Genomic DNA, 21,554 nt, shown 5'->3' with positions numbered 1-21,554 from the left:
CAGGCTCTGAACAGTTCTAAAACAGTAGATTACCATGGGTATTACAGTATTCACTGTTCTAGAACAGTTCTCACCCTGATAGATTACCAGGGGTATTATTCACTGGGCAGAATCATTCTCATCCTGATAAATTAATAGTAATAGGCATCTGTTAGTCTCGTGAGACCATGGATTTGCGCCTTGGAAGGTTTCCAGGGCGCAGGCCTGGGCAAGGTTGTACGGCAGTTGCCCATGCTGCAAGTCTCCCCTCTCCACGCCACCAATGTTGTCCAAGGGAAGGGCATTAGGACCCATACAGCTTGGCACTGGTGTTGTTGCAGAGCAACATGTGGTTAAGTGCCTTGCTCAAGGACACAACACGCTACCTCAGCAAAGGCTTGAACTAGCGACCTTCAGATCACTAGACGAATGCCTTAACCACTTGGCCACGCGCCAACACAGATTACATATTACCAGGGGCATTATTCACTGTCCAGAGCAGTTCTCTCCCTGAAAGATCACCAGGGGTATTATTCCCTGTCCAGAGCAGTTTTCTCCCTGATAGATTACCAGGGGTATTATTCACAGGTCCAGAAGTGTTCTGAGGTGGGGATTTCAGGAAAGGGAAGTTGAGGGAACACACACCAGTCCTCATTGAGGGGCCAGCAGTTGAAAGGGTGAGTAGTTTCAAGTTCATGCGTGTCAACATATCAGAGGATTGATCCTAGACCCGACATATTGATGCAGTCATGAAGAAGGCACAACAGCGGCTATATGTCATTTGGAGTTTCAGCAGATTTCAAGTTCAAGTTTACTGTCATCTGACTGTGCATATATACAACCAAATGAAACAGCATTCCTCTGGACCATGGTGTACCCACACAACATATATCACACACAGCACATAAACCAAAATATTACCATAAATGACTTAATACAATATATAATTCAGAATGCATGCAGCACAGGTGAACAGTAAGCAGTACAGTGAACAGTAAACAGCTCGCTGGCCTAGTGATGAGACCTCGGTGGTGGCAGGGTAATCATTAATCTCACACCCTGGGGAAGAAGCTGTTACCCAGTCTGACAGTCCGAGTCCTGATGCTCCTGTACCTCCTTCCTGGCGGTAGTGGGTCAGAGAGATTGTGGGATGGGTGGTAGGGATCCTCAACAGTGGCTTGGGCCCTTCACCTGCAATGTTCCCAGGTGGTTTATTCTACCCTCTGTAGGTCTTGCGGTCTGATGCCTTGCAGCTTCCGTACCACACAATGATGCAGCCAGACAGGACACTCTCCATGGTGCTCCTGTAGAAGGTTGTTAGAGTGGGGGCAGGAGGCCTTGCACACCTCAATCTCCCCAGAAAGTGTAGACACTGCTGTGTCTTCTTGACCAGCGAGGAGGTGAGGTGGATCCGGGTTAGAGTGTCCATTATGTGCTCTTCACTCTCTCCGCAGCAGAGCCATTGATGTGCAATGGAGAGTGGTCACCCTGAACCTTCCTGAAGATCACTATCGTCTCTTGTCTTCTCCACGCTGAGACTCGGGTTGTTGTTCTCAGGCCGTCTGAGCATCTTCTCCACCTCCTCTCTGTACGCTGACTCATCGTCGTTGCTGATGAGGCCAACCAGCGTTGTATCATCGGTCAACCTGATGGTGCGGTTCGAACTGAGTCTGGCAGTGCAGTGGTGAGTCAGCAGTGTGAGCAACCGGGAGGTATGTCACCAATGACTCGGCACGTTTCTACAGATGTGCCGCGGAAAGCATTCTGACCGATCACATCACCGTCTGGTAAGGGAGCACCGATACACAGAATCAAAATTAGCTGCAGGAAGTTGTAAACTCAGTCAGCTCCATCATGGGCACCAGTCTCCCCAGCATCCAGGACATCTTCAAAAGGAGATGCCTCGAGAAGGAGCCATTCATCACGAAGGACCCCCATCACCCAGGACAAACCGTCTCCTCATTGCTACCATCAAGGAGGAGGCACAAGAGCCTGAAGACCCACACTCAATATTTTATAGACAGTTTCTTCCTCTCGGCCATCAGACTTCTGACTGGTCCATGAGTCTATGAACACTACCTCACTGACTCGGCTGGCAGAGGTGACTAACCTGGGGTCCATGGACCCCTTGCTTCATGATATTTGTTCATAGCACAGTAAAGGTTGGGAACCCCTGCCTTACGGCACACCACAGATTAAACACATCTGAAAAGTAAACTGCTTGCCGAAGGTTGCTGCAAAGTGGCCCCTGTAAATCAGGATCAGAATCGGATCACTGAGTTATAACAAGAAGTATTAAACAAATTAATAGTGCAATGTCCACTGTATCCAATGATGACAGGAAACCTGTGCGGGGGAGTTTTTAAAGTGGAAAGGCCATCACACTGAGGCAGTTCCACTCTCTCAACCCTAGAAGTCCAGGTCCTGAGGGACAAGTAGCCGTTACAGCTGTGGTCTTCCTTGGTTGGAGTGGATGCCCATGGACATCGTCTGTGCCTTGCATTGTTCCTCGCTCTCTACGGAACACTGCAGGACCACCTTCCTGACTGTAGATCTCATTCGCCTACTCTGCTGGGGCTGACCTCACATGCTAGGACAGGCGAGTCCCTATCTCACCGGGGTATGAGATCGGCTGGCTACCCTCGCCTGGTTTAGCCGGCCTGTCAAAACGTGTACCAGGCTGTGGCCGCTGTCACGTGCAAACAGCTACTTGGAGCCACAGGTGGGAGCTGGGTGTCCAGTCGGGACCAAAGGTGAGTCAGCTGCCCTGGAGCCGACACCATCTAGTCAAAACATTTTTTTTTTGCCCTTGTGCTTTTCAGTTGTTTTAACTGCCTGACATCATTTACTTATGTTCTGACTAGTGGGTTGTGTTTGTTTCAAGTGTATATCCCAAAAGAAACATCTAACATGCTGCCCAGTTTTCAGGCCATGTAAAACTTTTCTGCTCAGAGCAAAGGTTGGTCAGTGCAGTTGTCAAAAAAAAAATCGAGGGAATTTTGCTCCTCTCCTCTTGTCTACATAGAATATGTGTGTCCAACAAACACCACAATCACCAGAAGCCATCATATTAGTAAAACAAGAGCAAGGGATTTTTGGGGCGATAGGGAATACATGTTAAACCTGCACCAAACCTTGTGTAGACCTTGCTCAGTGAGCTGTACATCAGGTCGAAGTGGTGTTTATCCATTTGCACGTGAATGAAAAGGCACTGCATGACAATAGTCTCACTGTTTTTAAAGGATTGTAATGGAACAGTCCTGAGAGTCAGGACTGGAGATCCCTGCTGGCAGAAGGCAAGAGGGCTATTAGACAGTTCAGCAGGTCACAGGATTGGAGATCCATGCAAGTTCAGAGTTCAAAGTCTGTGATTGGCAAGTCCTGGGTGTCAATATCGAAGCCCGAAGCCCGAAGCCTGAAGTTGGCATGTCCGGAAGTCGGAGGCCCAGGGTCTGTGAGTCTGCAAGTCCGGGCCAGGGACTGGAGGCTGGAGGCCTGGAGGTGACCTTTCCTGGGCTTGGAGGCCTCCCTGTGTGTTTGAGTGGGTGTGTGGGTGACAGCGTGGGAAAGGGGCTTGTTTTACTGCTCTTGCTTTGCTGCTTGTTGTGTTATGTGTTGTTCCGCCAAGATGATGGGTATGCTGAACATATGCTGATGCTTGCGGGCGGCCCCCAGCACATCCTCAGATTGTGTTGGTTATTAACGCATTTCACTGTATGTTTTGATGCATGTGTACATGTGATAAATAACTGAATCTGAATCTGACCACCAAGAGTTCCAAAAGGTATTTGAAGAAGGCAAGACAGGGTTTATGCTTTATTAGGAGTTTGAAGAGATTTGGCATGTCAACAAATACACTGAAAAACTTCTACAGATGTACTGTGGGGAGCATTCTGACAGGCTGCATCACTGTCTGGTATGGAGGGGCTACTGCACAGGACCGAAAGAAGCTGCAGAAGGTTGTAAATCTAGTCAGCTCCATCTTGGGCACTAGCCTACAAAGTACCCAGGACATCTTTAGGGAGCGGTGTCTCAGAAAGGCAGCGTCCATTATTAAGGACCTCCAGCACACAGGGCATGCCCTTTTCTCACTGTTACCATCAGGTAGGAGATACAGAAGCCTGAAGGCACACACTCAGCGATTCAGGAACAGCTTCTTCCCCTCTGCCATTCAATTCCTAAATGGACATTGAAGCTTTGGATACTACCTCACTTTTTTAATATACAATATTTCTGTTTTTGCACATTTAAAAAAATCTTTTCAATATATGTAATTGATTTACTTGTTTATTTATTGTTTTATTTTGTTTATTATTTCTCTCTCTCTCTCTCTCTCTCTCTGCTAGATTATGTATCGCATTGAACTGCTGTTGCTAAGTTAACAAATTTCACGTCACATGCCAGTGATAATATACCTGATTCTGATTATGTGTAAACCTCTAACAGAGGATAAAGTAAGACAGGCTTAAGGCTGTTGGGCTGGTGAATCTGTAATAAATGCTCTGATCTGTATTCCTACTTCCACAATGATCATTTTTTATTGAACATAACTAAGTTGTTAAGTTTTATCACATACTGTAGATTCAAGGTTAAACTCCAAAGACTCTTCCCATCAAGAACAATCATCCTCTCTACAGCACTAGTCAGCATAATTTCTGTGGTCAGACCTTTGTTCCATGGTCTCTTGACAGGCTCCTATCTTCTTGTCTCTAAAAAAACATCAGCTCACTCAGCTCTGATCTCAATGTCCAGGCTCCATCTGAGTCTCACCACCCTGTGCTCTCCAACCTCCACAGGCTCCCACTCCGCACCTCAAAATCTCACCCTCCCTCCCTAAACCAAAGACTCTAGCAAATTATTACAGATGTACTTTGGGTGGGGAGGTGGAGATATGTCTCTCAAAGGAGGTGTAAGGCACTTGTTATTTTCACTTGCCTGCAGGTCACCCATGGGCAAGGTGTATCACCTACTTAGCCCAGAATCAGGATCACCTGAAACCAGGAGAGCATATGGTGGATGGTTTTATGTGCAGTTGGTGCATATCACAAATCCTGGTTAAGTAACCACTGACGCTTTTCATACAACCTTTGAAGAGTATTAACAATGACTGAGGTCACCCGTCTTGTAAAAACCACTTCTGTAGAAAAATCTGTCAAGAACAATCATGGTCATGCAAAGACCGTGATCGCCCACGTCATACGACACAGCACATAACGAACAAATGGACTTTGAAGAGCATGTTGACTGGTTACATCAAATTCAAGTTCAGGTTCAGGTTTTGTCATTGAACTGTACACACATATACAAGACAACATTCCTCCGGACCAACACAGTACATGTAACTTACACACAACCATACACATGTACAGTTTACCACCAAACAAAACAATGTTCCTCTGGGCCAACACAGTACGTATAACTCACACACAATTGTACAAATCTATACTGCCAAATGTTCTTCTGGACCAAGGTGCACACACACACACACACACACACACCCCCAGTGCATATAACTCACACACAACTGTACACATGTATACCACCAAACGAAACAACATTCCTCTGGGCCAATGTGTACAACAAGGTATATATAACACACACGACACATAAAGTAATGTTACTGGAAATAACAAAAGGTTCATTTACGACAAAAGTTAAAAAGGAAACGGTATAACAATGCTGGTACTTCATATCTGATGAGGCCCGGGTGGTGTCAGGGAGTTCAGTAGCCTCATGGCCTGGGGGAAGAAGCTGTTTCCCATCCTAACAGTCCTTGACTTAATGCTGTAGTACTCCTTGCCTTATGGTAGGGGTCAGAAGTCGTTGGACAAAGCTAAGGGCCCTGAGTTTCATCATTTGATATGGAGGTATCACTGCACTGGATTGGGAAAAGCTGCAGAAAGTTGTAACCTCAGTCAGCTCCATCATGGGCACCAGCCTCCCCAGCATCGAGGACATCTTCAAAAGCTGATGAGTGAAGAAGGTGGCATCCATCATTAAGGACCCTCACTGTCCACGACGTGCCCTCTTATGATTACCACCATCAGGGAGGAAGTCCAGGAGCCTGAAGACACGCACTCAACATTTTAGGAACAGCTTCTTCCCCTCCGCCTTCAGATTTCTGAATGGACAATGAACACTACCTCACTGTTTTGTTCTGGTTTTCAACTTTGTTCAATATATTCTTATTGTAATTATAGCAGTTTTTATGATTCGCAAGGTATTGCTGCTACAAAACAACCAATTTCATGACCCATGTCAGTGTTAATAAGCCTCATTCTAACCCTGATTGTGATTTTGGGAGCGTTGAAGAATTTTCTAGCCTTTAATGTTTTAGTGAAGTATGTGGAGTGTTCCCAGGCATCATTTGTCACATCCGTGGACTTGTGCCAGCTTTGCGCTCACCAGTGCAAAGTGCTTGGCAAACTTCGGTAGCCAATAACTCGTAAAAAAATCATTAACTAGCACACCGATCAACTTCCTCATCATAAAGTGGATGATGTCGATTGTTTGAGTTATAAATAGATGGGAAGAGATCAGGGAATTTAATTGCCAGATTGCTTGCTGTTTCAGCTCAGCACGAAGGTCCCAAACATTGAAAAGAGGCATCGGAGATGGGTCCTGGGTCCTGAAGAATGTTTACATTCTGTGAGATTCCTTACAACTGTATCCTGAATTTTTTAAAAATCTCATTTGAACTTAAAACTCATAATTCCCTTTTCCTACCTATGTTATTGGTACCTATATGTACCACGACCGCTGGCTCCTCACCCTCCCACTTCAGGATATCTTGGACGCAATCAGAAACATCCCGGACCCTGGCACCAGGGAGGCAAACTACCATCCGGGTCTCTGGACTGCATCCACAGAATCGCCTATCTGACCCCCTAACTATCGAGTCCCCTATTACTACTGCCCTCCTCTTCCTTTCACTACCCTTCTGAGCTACAGGGCCGGACTCTGTGCCAGAGGCATGGCCACTGTTACTTCCCCCAGCTAAGCTGTCCCTCAAACAGGAGTACCTATTGTCGAGGGGCACAGCCACCAGGGTACTCTCTATTACCTGACTCTTCCCCTTCCCCCTCCTAACCGTGACCCACTTGTCTGCTTCCTGTGGCCCCGATGTGACCACCTGCCTGTAAATCCTGTCTATCAACTCCTCGCTCTCCCTAACCAGACGAAGGTCATCGAGCTGCAGCTCCAGTTCCCTATCGCGGTCCCTTAGGAGCTGCATCTCGGTGCACCTGGCGCAGATGTGGACGTCCGGGAGACTGGGAGACTCCAGGGCCTCCCACATCCGGCACCGAGAACAACAAGCTGCCCTCATACTCATACTTCCCCTTTCCTCAAATAACAGGGAAAATTGAAAACCAAACCTACTTTGCCTCGCCCGTTTCTGCCTAAGCCCGTTGAACCAAAGCCCTTAAGCCTTCGCTCTGCTCCCGGCTCACTCTGCTGCCTGCTGTATACGGCTGTGTTCCTTTTAAATCTTCCGCACTTCACTGCCCGATGTCACACGCCAGCGCAGTTCCGCCTCTCTTAACTCCGATGAGAAGAAGAAAAAATCAAGATGGTTCCCGCCGCACTCCTGCTCCGATTCTCAGACTACAAGTCCACCCTGCTCGTCAACGACTGTGACGCTCTCTTCCTGATAGGCTGAATGTCCTTTATGCTCAGTTTGACACACAGAACCATGTTCGGGTGAGGAAGGACCCCCTCCCCCCAAGGAGCGGGCACTCCGTCTGGTCACAGCTAATGTGACGAAGACTCTAAGCAGGGTCAACTCATGTAAAACTGTGGGGTGCGATAACATACCTGGTCGGGTGCTGAGGGTCTGTGTAGCCCAGATCACAGAGGTTCTAACAGACATCTTCAACATCTCTCTGGAACACGGTGACCACCATCATCCCGGTGCCCAAAAGGACGACAGCCTGCCTCAGTGACTACGGTCCAGTAGCACTGACCCCAACAACAATAAAGTGCTTTCAGCAGCTGGTTATGGATTGAATTAAATCTGATCTCCCTGCTACATTGGACCCTTTCCAGTTCCCTTTTCACTCACATTGGTAAATCCATGATGCCAGAGCCTCTGCACTCCACACCACCCTGTCCCACCTGGAAAATGGTGCCTCACGCGCCAGGACGCTGTTCATCGAGCAGCTCACTATTTAATATAATCACCCCTCAGAAGCGGGTGGGTGGACGGTCCTCGTTGGGTCTCAGCACCTTTCTATGTGACTGGATCCTGCACGTCTGACAGAAAGACCACAGTGTTGGCAGAATCATCTCCAGATCTATCACGCTGAACACCATTTACCCACCAGCTCCCCAGGGCTGCGTGCTCAACCCATGGCTGTTCACCCTGCTGACACGTGACTATACCAATGGATCCAGTTCAAACCCAATCATCAAGATCACTGACGACCCAACTGTGGTTAGCCTCATCAACAACGACCAGGAGCTGGGGCAGAGAGAGAGGCATCAGAGCAGCCTGCAGAATGGTGTGAGACCAACAACTTGAGTCTCACTGTGGACAAGACCGAGGAGATGATTGTGGACGTTAGGAAACTGTCGGCCGACCACTCCTCACTGCACATACACGGCTCCTCTGAGGAGAGGGTTAGGAGCAACGAGTTTCTGGGATTGCACAGAATGGTTGATATCACCTGGTCCCTCAACTGCACCACTTTGGTCAAGAAAGCACAGCAGCATCTCCCCTTCCTGAGGAGTTGAGGCTCCCTCCTCCACCTCCACTCAAGCCCCAGCCTTTTCAACCAATCCTTACAGGAGCATCATTGACAGTGTCCTGACCAGCTGCATCACCATCTGGAATAGGAATTGCAAGGCACCTGACTGCAGGACACTACAAAGAATTGTGAGGACCTCTGACGGGATCACCAGGGTCTCTCTTCCACACATCCAAGATAATTATCTGGAGCGATGCATACACAGGGCCCTTAGTGTTGTCAAGGATCCCTCTCATACATCCCACAATCTCCTTGACTCCCCATCAACAGGCAGGATGTACTGCAGCATATATATATATATATATATATATATACGTGACCATGTGGTTAAGGCGTCAGTCTAAAGATCTGAAGGTCGCTAGTTCGAGCCTCAGCTGAGGAAGCGTGTTGTGTCCTTGAGCAAGGCACTTAACCACACATTGCTCTGTGACAACACTGGTGCCAAGCTGTATTGGCCCTAGTGCCCTTCCCTTGGACAACATCGGTGGCGTGGAGAGGGAAGACTTGCAGCATGGGCAACTGCTGGTCTTCCATATAACCTTGCCCAGGCCTGTGACCTGGAAACCTTCCAAGGCTGCGAGGAAGCGATATGATTTGGTGATAGGAGTCAGCTGCACCTTTCCTCATTCCCTGTCACGGCCACTGTTGAGCTTGAACGCACACGAGGTCATTACCCGGGCGTCATCCATGTCAGCGCGGGAAGGAGATCAACTCCTCGAGCTTGCAAATGACGGCGGGCTGAAAAGTATGTTTGACATAACATCTCTGCCGGCATTCCGGATCAAAGTCAAGGCTAAATATCCTGAGATAGACACGGAAGAACTGAAAACGTTGCTTCCATTTCCAACAACATCTCTGCAATGAATGCAACGAAAACTAAATTGCGTAATAAACCGGACATAAGGAACCCCGTTCGAGTATCATTGTCTCCCATCACCCCTCAATAGGACCGTCTTGTTGCAGGAAAACAAGCCCAGGGCTCCCAGTGATTCAGCGATATTGCTGTGTTGCAATGATTTTATATGTTCATACGGGGAAAATATGTGCTGTGTGTTTAATATCCAAACATTACTTAAAATATTACGATGCTATTGACTTATAAGTGACTTATATAACCATATAACAATTACAGCACGGAAACAGGCCATCTCTGCCCTTCTAGTCCGTGCCGAATGCTACTCTCACCTACTGACCTGCACTCAGCCCATAACTATCCATTCCTTTCCTGTCCATATATCTATCCAATTTTTCTTTAAATGATAATATCGAACCTGCTCTATCACTTCTAATGGAAGTTCTTTCAACACTTACTTCAAGCTCCCCTGTCCTCCCCTGATAATTGACTTATTACTATATTCATGCGAGGAAAATATGCGCTGTGTGTGTTTAATATTAAATTCGTTAGATAAACCCTTTTAGAAACGAAATTGAGTGTATTAGCCACTTATGTCCTATATTCTGGTCATGATTAACACCCCCCCCTCCGCCGAACAGAATCGCCAAAAACGATTTGTGGAGAGGAAAAAAAAAATCGGCATGTACACGCATGCGCACTGGTGCCCGCGCAAGGCTTCATGGTCATTGTAGTCTTTCTTGGGATAAACACAACGTATATGACTGCTACTCTTGTCCGTTGGCAACCCTACCCACACCCCCAGGTCGGCCGGTCCGCAAGAACATTGTCGATAATAAACCGGACTGTGTTGCAAAAAAGGTTGGGGACCCCTGCGCTAAGACAATCTGAACACCTGTCTCTCCGACTAAGTTTATTTCTGTTACAGTCGGCTGAATGTGGAGGAGCATTCTGCTGCTATCCATCACTTTTGGAAACTGTACCAGCGCCTGTTGGCAGAACCAATGGGCTGTTTGGGGAGGCCAGAGTCCATGATGGAACTGACTGAGTTCACAACTTTCTGCAGCTTTCTCTTATCCTGTTGCCCTTCCATACCAGATGGTGATGCTCTCCACAGTATATCTGTAGAAATTCGCTAGTCTTTGATAACATACAAAATCTCCTCAAACGCCTAATGAAATATAGCCGCAGTTGTGCCTTCCTTGTCACTGCATTGATATGTTGGGCCCAGGATAGATTCTCTGATACGTTGCACCCAGGAACTTGAACATGTTCACTCTTCCCACTGCTGATCCCGCGATGAGAACTGTTGTGTGTTCCCTCGACTTCCCCTTCCTGAAGTTCACAATCATTTCTGTGGTCTTGATGATACTGAGCACAAGGATCTTGTTGCAACGCCACTCCACCAGCTGATCTATCTCCCTCTTGTATATCTCCCTGTCTTCTCCCATTCCAATTCTTAACACAGTGCACAGCTGGTGGGTTCCAAATGCGTCATGTCTACATCTCAGCAAGGTAATACACAACGTTATTGTGTTCGTACATAAAGCACGGCAAGTATCGAAGGAAGGTGCAAGTACAGAATCTTCACCTAGAAGTGTTGAACCAGGCTTTACCTGTGCTAAAGTTACCAGACTGGATGCATTCAGGTTTTCTGACTGAGAATAAACAGGTGACCACACGAGCTCTAATCATCCCAGTGCTGTCCTGACCCCGGGAGTGTGTGATGGGACGGTGTGGAGGGAGCTTCACTCTGTGTCTGACCCCGGGAGTGTGTGATGGGACCGTGTGGAGGGAGTTTCACTTTGTGTCTGACCCCGGGAGTGTGTGATGGGACTGTGTGGAGGGAGCTTCACTCTGTGTCTGACCCCGGGAGTGTGTGATGGGACAGTGTGGAGGGAGATTCACTCTGTGTCTGACCCCGGGAGTGTGTGATGGGACAGTGTGGAGGGAGATTCACTCTGTGTCTGACCCCGGGAGTGTGTGATGGGACAGTGTGGAGGGAGATTCACTCTGTGTCTGACCCCGGGAGTGTGTGATGGGACAGTGTGGAGGGAGCTTTACTCTGTGTCTGACCCCAGGAGTGTGTAATGGGATGGTGTGGAGAGAGCTTCACTATGTGTCTGACCCTGGGAGTGTGTGATGGGATGGTGTGGAGAGAGCTTCACTCTGTGTCTGACCCCGGGAGTGTGTGATGGGACGGTGTGCAGGGAGTTTCACCCTGTGACTATCTCTTCCCCTGCTCTGAGAGTGTGTGACACAACATTCTGACTGTGTTCCTGTCTCAGATTCTGCCCCTGCTGCACACTGGGCCAACTGTTGATCTCGGGGGTCAATGTCCACGATATCTGCACTCGTGTCTGGGCATAAGAATTGGCAAGAAAATTCTTCTGGGCCGTTAGTAAACATTCCTAACCAACCCATACTCATTAACAACTACCTTTGGTTTCAAATCTTTTTTGATGGTGATAATAATGTTGATACTGAAAATCTGAAAGAAAGAAGAGGAGACAGAGGGAGAGAGGAAGTGACAGAGAGGGAAAGAGAGAGAGATAGACAGATAAATAGAGAGGTGGGAGAGAGAGATAGAGAGAGAGAATAGAGAGAGGGTGGGTGAGAGATATAGAGAGGGAGAGAGTGATAGGGATAGAGAGGTGGCGAGAGAAAGAAGGAGAGAGATAGAGAGAAATAGAGAGAGGGGAGAGAGAGACAAATCGGTAAGACAGATACAGAGAGATATTGAGATCAGTCTTCCTCAGTGACCGAGGAAATCTCTGCAACCACTGACACGTGGAGTTATTTGTTTACACTAAACTCGGGGTGGGTTGGGCAGGTAGTTTCGTTGAATCACAAAGGGAACCTGCTGAAAATTTTTATTTCCCCCAGATAACATGTCTCCTGTTGAGAATGTATCATTTGTCGAACTGGTCTCACATCTCAGACACTGGAATGTGTCCCTCCGTAATTATGTTTAATCACGTCATAGAATAGTTACAGCACAGAAGAGGCCACTTGGCCCTTTGGTTAGTTGCCAGCTATCCGGCCCTTCCTCCACAGCCTTGCTAACTTTTCTTCACCGGATTGACTTGCCCTAGCCTCATTGTACAAACTGCCTGCAAACGCAGCACATGAAATGTTTTTTTCAGTTTTTGCTTTACTCTACAGGAGTCATCTCTAGTCCTCAACTCTTCCACCAACAGGAACATCTCCCACCTCCCTCTCAGTCCAGAACCCTCATTTTATACCCTTTCCCTCAGCTATCTCTTCTCCAAACAGTCCCAGCCCCGCTACTCTGCCTTTGGAACTGCTGTTCCCCTCATCCCAGGAACCAATCTCTGATAATCCCCTCTGGACCTTTTCTGTTGCCCTCGCACCTTGCACTCTTCCTATAATGGTTTGCTCCAAGGGTCAGTGCTGGGTCCATTGTTATTTGTCATCTATATCAATGATTCGGATGAAAGTACATGAGGCGTGAGTACGTTTGCAGATTATAATGAAATGGGTGATGTCATCAGACCATAAGATGGAAGAGCACAATTAGGCCATTTGGCCCATCGAGTCTGCTCCCCCATTTCATCACAGCTGATCCATTGTTCCTCCCAGTCCCAATCTCCCCATATCCCTTCATGCCCTGACTAATCAAGAATCTATCAACTTCTGTGATGGTCCAGTCTGTTGATTACGCATTTCCCTTTAATTTCCTTTTCCTCGTGTTCCACTGGGCTCCTTGATTAGGGCACCTGATCCTCATTCGAACTGGCAGCATAAAACTCCAGTTTACATCTACTCGCCACTGGATCGTCACCGTAGCCAGCGTGGCTGTGCTCGTTCCGGGGCAGCCGAGAATCGTGGACTCTAAGTTGCTTTGGTGCCCGTGGCTGCTTAGTGAATTCAGTTGCTTTCATGTCCAGCTGAGTTGCTGGCTGTTTTGCCGCTACTCCGAGCTAAGATGCAAATTCTGTCATTTTCATGTTCGGCTGAGATTTGCTGGCCAATTGTCACCACTCCGAGCCGCCAAGAATAAGGGACCGTCTTCTGAGCTGCCAAGAACAAGGGACCGTCTTCATGAGCTTCTCCATGTCTAGATACAAATGGACTATCATTGTTTGGTTTCTGTTGTCTCGTTTCCAGCTGAATAGGTCCAGCGGTTTGCCACTACTCCAAGTTGGGAATTCTGTCTCTTCGTTTCCAGCTAAGTGATTGTTGGCCGTTTGCTGCTTCATGAGCTACTCCATGTCAAGATTCGTATTGTCAGTTGTTGATTGGTTTAGTCGTCTGGTTCCCAGCTGAGTAGGTCCGGCTGTTTGCTGCTACTCTGAGCCAAGATATGAATCATCTATCTTTGTTTAGTGTTGTCGTCTACGTGTTCCAGTTCCAGGCTCCGAGTTCAGTCCAGGTCAAGGCTCTGAGTCCAAGTCAAGTCAAGTTCCAGGCTCTGAGTACAAGTCCAGTTCCGAGTCCAAGTCATGTCCAAATCCGTCTCTGTGTCAAATCTCCGTGCCTGTGTCCTGCACCTGGGTTCTCCTCAGTCGCTCCGTGCAACAACTTCTGCCTTAAATATATGTAAAGACTTGGCCTCCACAGCCACCTGTGGTGATGAATTCCACAGATGCACCACTCTCTGCTTAAAGAAGTTACCTCCATTCTGAAAGGACACCCCTTCTATTCTGAGAATATGTCCTCTGCAGTTATATTGTATAAAATTTCTCTGACATTAAATGTACCTTTGGATCCTTTGGCCTTAGACTCTCTCACCATTGGAAAACATCGTCTCCACATCCACTCTGTCAAGGCCTTTCACCATTCAGTATGTTCTAATGAGGTCACCCCTCATTCTTCTGAATTGCAGAGGGTACAGGCCCAGAGCCAGCACACGCTGGCCTAAAGAACAAGCACAGAATGTTCTGCAGAGTGTTGTAGAACACAGGGATCTTGGAGTACAAGTGCATGGTGCATTGTGGGTGGAAGTGAAGTGAGACAGGGTGATGAAGGAAGCTTCATTAATCAAGGCACGGAGTAAAGTTCATGATTTGCTTTACGAGGAATGATTGATAAGTTCATGGCCTAAGGTAGAAGGAGTCAATTTTAGAAAACCTAGCACATTTATTTTTCAACATAGTCCCCTCCTACATTTACACACTTAGTCCAGCGGTCAAGGAGCATATGGATCTTGGACCTGCAGAAAGTGTCCACAACAGGGGTCATTGATAAGTTCGTGGCCTAAGGTAGAAAGAGATGTTATTAACTTCAAACTTTCTGCATAATCACTCAAAGCATTGAACCCAAGTGCATGTAACGAGAGCCATATAACTCATCTCCTTCCACCTTAAGCCACGAGCTTATCAATCACCCCTGCTGTGGACACTTTCTGCAGGTCCGAGATCCGTATGCTCCACGACCGCTGGACTAAGTGTGTAAATGTAGGAGCGGACTATGTTGAAAAATAAATGTGCTAGGTTTTCTGAAATTGACTCCTTCTACCTTAAGCCACGAAATTATCAATCACCCCTCGAATGTGCATTGAACCATTGAAACATAGAATGACATTTATTGTTTGCATCAATGGCCCACACAGTCCAAAGATGCATGGCCACAGTTACTAACCTTATCCTGTACATTTTTGGGATATGGTAGGCAACCGGAGAAACACTCCTGACTTTTCCCCAGAACCTTGCCTTCTGTCACCCTGGACAGGTAAACCAGCCAAAGAATAGCTGAGATGTGTATCTTGGTTAGCAGTGAACACTTGGGTCATTGGACCTGTTTCTGTGTCGAGCGACTCTGTGAAACTTCTGCTGGAGGGAACTCAGCACTTTCTCTGCTGGAGGCTTCCCTAAAACCTCAACCAAGTTCATTGCGGCTGTGTTACTGTACCGTGGTCACAGCCCCCTGCCCCTTATCCCTTAACCCCTGTCCCTGTCCCCTGCCCCATCCCCACCATCACTTTGCCTGCTCTCCCATGCCTATTAATCACTTTCACAGCGACACAGCTCCCAACCCTAACCCCATTTGCAAACACAACCTCATTCCGAATGCCAACCTCAATCCCAATCCCAATCTCAACTCTAATCCCCAGTCCCAATCCCAACCCTACCCCTATTCCCAACCTCACCACTAGCTCCATTCCCAACCACAACCTCAATCCCAGAATCCCAGCCCGATTCCCAGTCCCAACCCTAACCCCAACCACAACCAAATCCTAATCGCAATCCCAACCGCAGCCCCAATCTCAACAATCCCATCCTCAATCCCAACCCCAACCCCAATCCCGACCCCAGTCCCAAACCCAACTTCAATCCAAACCCAGGCTTTGAAGAGCGAAACCTCCAACTGGTGAACAGGAACCGTCAGCGCGCCCCCGACACAAATACACACACACACACACACACGTGGGATCGTAGCCACCGCCGCTGCAGGGACCCCATGTCCGAACCCAACAGTCCCGCAGTTCTTTATCGGAAGCCAGTGTGTGTATGAGACACCGCCCCTCCTTTCCCCATCACCCTTACTGGGACAACATCTCCCGTCAATCAAAGAGGCGAGTTAATCTTTAATTGCCTTTTCTTTTATATACAAGTCCCCGCCGTTCGCGAGTCCAAACTCTCAGTGCGACTCTCTCTCTCTCTTTCACACTCGAGGCCAGAATGAACTCTCACTGGAAAACGGTGTGGGCTTTCAAGAACGAGCTGATCATTGTTCTGGCGCTCCTGTTGTTCCTGCCGCTGCCCTTGGTTATTCCCACCAAGGTAAGGAGACCGACGCGGCGATGAGCCGCAGGACGAACTGACTGAAGCTCCGAACTCAGGCAGACTTGCGTGGGCGGGCGCCGCGCTCCCACGCCAGAGGGCACGGACCTTGGGAGAGGGTTGTGCTCAGATTCGGCTTGGCGACCCGGTTACTGTCTCCGACCCTAAGCCAGTCACTACTTCGATTACACTTACTGTTATCGGAGAGTGCAGATTGTGACTGAGGAAAACAGAGGGTCGGCGTGACTCTGTGTCTGACCCCGGAGTGTGTGATGGGACGGTGTGGAGGAAGTTTCACTCCGTGTCTGACCCCGGGAGTGTGTGATGGGACGGCGAGGAGGGAGTTTCACTCCGTGTCTGTTCCCGGGAGTGTGTGATGGGACGGTGAGGAGGGAGCTACACTCTATGTCTGTTCCCGGGAGTGTGTGATGGGACAGTGAGGAGGGAACTTCCCTATGTGTCTGTCCCCCGGGAGTGTGTGATGGGATGGTGAGGAGGGAGCTACACTCTATGTCTGTCCCCGAGAGGGTGTGATGGGACGGTGTGGGTGATGTTACCCTGACTGTGAGAGTGTGTGACGGGACGGTGTTGACTGGGAGAAGTGAGGTTTCGTACAAGGAAACGTCTACATTCCTCGCCTCTACGGCCCGGTGACACGGAGTCCTGGAATCTGAACAATCAGATCTGATCCATTCAGTTAATCAACTCTGGAAAAATATTTTACTATTGGCAGAAAAGCGAAGTTTTTGTTACTGACAAGTAACTGAGGTCACAGGTTCCAGGTATTTTGCATTTTGTCTGACTGATAAATCGTTGCAATCAGCAGAAGGCTCCTTAGTTAACAAAGTGTAAATTCCTTTCACAGTGTTCTGCAAAACAGCACTCACTGATAACAAACCTGTGAGCCCAAGGGGATACACTGAGCCCTGGGTCATAACTGTAAGGGTCAGAGACAGAGTGAATCTCCCATCACACACTCCTGAAACTCCATCCACTCCATCCTATCGCATATATTTGGAGTTCGTGACAGAGTGAAACTCCCTCTACATTGTCCCATCAGACACTCCTAGGGTCAGACACAGAGTGAAGTTCTCTCTATACTGTCCTATCACATACTACTGGGGTCAGACACAGAGTGAAGCTCTCTCTATACTGCCCTATCAGACACTTCTAGAGTCAGACACAGAGTGAAGTTCCCTCTACACTGTCCTATCAGACACTCCTAGGGTCAGACTCAGAGTGAAGTTCTCTCTATACTGTCCTATCACATACTACTGGGGTCAGACAAAAACTAGTGGACACAGCACTGCCCATCTTGGGTAAAGTCCTCCCCATCATTGAGCTCATCTACATGGAGTGCTGTCACAGAAAAGCAGCATCCATCATCAGGGACCTCCACCATCCAGGCCATGCTCTCTTCTCGCTCCTATCATCAAGAAAGTAGAGGAGCCACAGGACTCACCCACCAGGTCCAGGAACAGTCATTACCCCTCAACCATCAGGCTCTTGAACCAGAGGAGATAACTTCAATTGCCCTATCATTGAAATGTTCCCGGTCCCAATTATTTTTTACACAAGAAACTCATCTTCGTAAATGTGATAATTTACACCTCTTCGGTCGTTGGAAAGGACTTGAATTTCATTCCTCCTTTCAGAATAAGTCCAGGGGAGTTTCAATTTTTATAGATAATACAGTTTCTTTTGTTCAACATAAAGTAGTGTCTGATACCAATGGGCATTTTGTTATAGTATCAGGAAAATTAGATAATAAATTAATAGTATTTGCTAACTTGTATGCACCGAATATAGATGATCCAGGGTTCTTTGAGCATTTTTTTCTACTTTTGCCAGATTTAAGTCTTTACTCACTGGTTTTGGGCGGAGATTTTAACTGTTGCTTAGACCTAGTTTCAGATCGGCCATCTGCTAAACCAGTGACACTTAGTAAATCAGCCTTGTTTATTCAATCTTTTCTAATGTGATATTGTTGATGTCTGGCGTTTCTTACATCCAATAGATAAGAAGTACTCATTTTTTCCCCATGTCCATTATATGTATTCTAGGATTGATTTTTTTTTTATTGATAGCCAAATGATTCCACTAGTTCGATCCTGTGAATATAAAGAGATTGCTGTCTCAGATCATGCTCCTGTGTTTTTATCTTTAAATCTCCCTGGTCTCCCTCAAATAAACAGATTTTGGCATTTTAATCCAACTTTGCTATCAGATAAGGATTTTAAAAAAAATTTGGAGAGACAAATTACTCTTTTCTTTGAAAAGAATACGCAGGAAGAGACTTCTAGTCTTATGATATGGGATACCTTTAAGGCTTATGTCAGAGGAGAAATTATTTCTTATACTGCAAATGTTAAGAAAAAAGCTAATAAAGAGAGAATTGAACTAGCTAATCAGTTGAAACAATTAGATCAAAAATATGCCTTGGCTCCAGAACCTGCTTTATTTAAAAGGCGTGTTGAAATTAAAACTAAATATGATCTTCTTTTAACATATCCAATTGAAACTCAACTTCTAAAAGATAAAGGTCAATTTTATATTCATGGAGACAAAACAGGTAAATTACTGGCTAAACAATTAGAAACCTTTATAGTTAAATAGCAAATTAAAGAAATTTGTAAAGCTAATGGTAGTAGGACAACTGACCAAAGCTAAATGATACTTTTAGAGAATTTTATTCTAAACTTTATTGTTCCGATCCTCCTAAAGATAATACTGAAATGAATAATTTCTTAGACCAATTAAACGTTCCTGCACTTTCTGATGATAACCGAAAACAGTTGGATCAACCTGTTTCTTATGAGGAAATTGCCGAGGCTGTACGTTCATTGCACTCGGGGAAGGCTCCAGGTCCTGATGGATTTTCTGGAGAATTTTATAAGGCTTTTTCCTCATTGCTTATACCTGATTTATATTCAGTCCTTTCAGATTCCTTTAAGTTGGGTAGATTGCCACAATCTTTTTATGAAGCTTCTATTTCGCTTATTCTTAAAAAGAATAAGAATCCCACTGAATGCTCTTCATATAGACCTATCTCCTTACTTAATGTTGACACTAGGGGAACGTTGACTCAGACCATGAGAGGCCTGTGTCGGGCATTTTCATCCCTTACAAGGCGCAGATTGGAAGTCTGTGTGGGGCACCACTCCTCGCACAGACACTAGAGCAATGTGTGATTAAGTGCCTCGCTCAAGGACACAAACACGCTGCCACAGCTGAGGCTCGAACTAGCGACCTTGAGATCACTAGATGAACGCCTTAACCACTTGGCCATGTGCCCACACAAAAATCCTATCTGAAGTTCAGGCTCGTAGGATTGAAAATATTTTACCTTCTATCATTTCTGATGATCAGATTGGATTTATTAAACATCGATATTCCCATTTTGATATTCGTCATTTATTAAATGTTATTTATTCTCCTTCTAAAGAGATATCAGAATGTTGATATCCTTAGATGCTGAGAAAGCTGTTGATCAGGTTGAATGGAATTATTTATTTAAAACCTTAGAAAAGTTTAATTTGGGCCCCATTTTATTCAATGGATTAAATTACTTTATTTATCTCCTTCTGTTCAGGTTCTTACTAACTCTCAGAATTCCAAACCATTTAAACTTCAATGTGGAACTAGATAAAGTTGTCCTTTGAGCCCTTTGCTTTTTGAGTTTGGCCTTGGAACGCTTAGCTATTGCTTTTCGAGAATCTAATGATCTCACTGGTATTTTAAGGAGAGGTATTATTCACAAAGTTTTGCTTTATGCTGATGAATTATTGCTTTATATTTCTAATGTTGAGACTTCAGTACCTTCTGTACTTTCTTTACTCTCCTGCTTTAGTCAGTTTTCAGGATATAAACTATATTTTCATAAGAGTGAACTTTTTTCCTTTGAATAATTTGGTATCAATTAATACTAACCTTCCTTTTAAAATTGTAAGAAATCAATTTACTTATTTGGGTGTAACAATTACTAAGAATTATAAACGCTTATTTAAAGAATTTTTTTACCCTATTGAGTTATGTAAAGGGCACTATCAAAATGATCGCCCCTTTCATTATCGTTGATTGGCCGAATTAATTCTTTAAAATGAATATCTTGCCTAAATTTTTATACCTTTTTCAGGCCTACCCATTTTTATTCCTAAATCCTTTTTTGATTCTCTTGATTCTATCATATCTTCATATATATGGAAAAACAAACTAAATAAAGTTCATTTTCGAAAACCTAAAAAGAATGGAGGTTTAGTTTTACCAAATTTTAGGTTTTATTACTGGGCAGTCAATATACGGAATCTCACGTTTTGGTTATATTATATTAACTGAGAGGACTGTCCAGTTTGGGTTTCTTCAGAAGCTAACTCTGTTTTTAAATTTTCTATTATCTCTCTGCTGGGATCCTCAATTCCTTCATTTTTAAGTAAACTAACTGATAGTTTTGTAGTTAAACATACTTTGAGGATTTGGGTTCAATTTAGAAAATAATTTGATTTATTGAGATTTTCTCTTTCAAGTCCTATTTTTCTAACTATTTTTTAAACCTTCTATGACTGATGTAGTTTTTAAAGATTGGGATAGACTGGGTATTAAATACTTCCAGGATTTGTTTGTGGAGGAAATCTCTTTTCATTGAGCAGATGTCAGCTAAATATAGCTTACCAAAAACCCACTTTTTTCGATATTTACAAATTAGAGACTTTCTGTGATCTCAATTACATACATTTCCCAGAAGTCCCAATAAGAATTTATTAGATGTAATTTTTAATTTGAAACCTTTTCATAATGGATCAATATCTAATATTTATTCTATGTTGTTGGGGATGATAAACGTTCCTTCAGACAAAATTAAAAATCTCTGGGAACAAGACTTACAGACTTCAATTTCTGAGGAAACTTGGAATGAAATTTTTTAATTGGTTAATAGCTCATCGTTATGTGCCCGTCACTCCCTCCTACAATTTAAAGTGGTCCGTAGGGCCCACATGACTAAAGATAAGCTGTCTCGTTTTTATACGGATATATCTCCCTATTGTGACAGATGTAATAATGGAGAAGCTTCACAAATTCATATGTTTTGGACTTGTCTGAGTCTTGAAAAATATTGGAAGAAAGTATTCCAAACTTTTTCTGTACTTTTTAAAGTAAATTTTAAACCTAATCCTTTGACTGCCTTATTTGGTATTGTTGGAGGAAAAGATATTATTTTGGAGACACCTGATC

General features: G+C 45.5%; 1 protein-coding gene across 1 annotated transcript in view; it reads left to right on the top strand.

Annotated features, from left to right (window-relative positions):
• The first annotated feature begins 16,167 nt into the window (after positions 1 to 16,167).
• Positions 16,168 to 21,554, top strand: part of LOC134336937 (solute carrier family 13 member 2-like) — a 37,108-nt gene continuing 31,721 nt past the window's right edge. Inside the window, exon 1 of the mRNA XM_063031628.1 lies at positions 16,168 to 16,325. Within this exon, the coding sequence (XP_062887698.1) occupies positions 16,224 to 16,325 (102 nt within the window). The 5' untranslated portion in view covers positions 16,168 to 16,223. The remainder of the gene's footprint in view (positions 16,326 to 21,554) is intronic.

Source organism: Mobula hypostoma, chromosome 23 (genome assembly GCF_963921235.1).
Source record: "Mobula hypostoma chromosome 23, sMobHyp1.1, whole genome shotgun sequence".
In the NCBI taxonomy this organism is placed as follows: domain Eukaryota; kingdom Metazoa; phylum Chordata; class Chondrichthyes; order Myliobatiformes; family Myliobatidae; genus Mobula; species Mobula hypostoma.
This window is presented reverse-complemented; position numbering and strand designations above follow the sequence as displayed.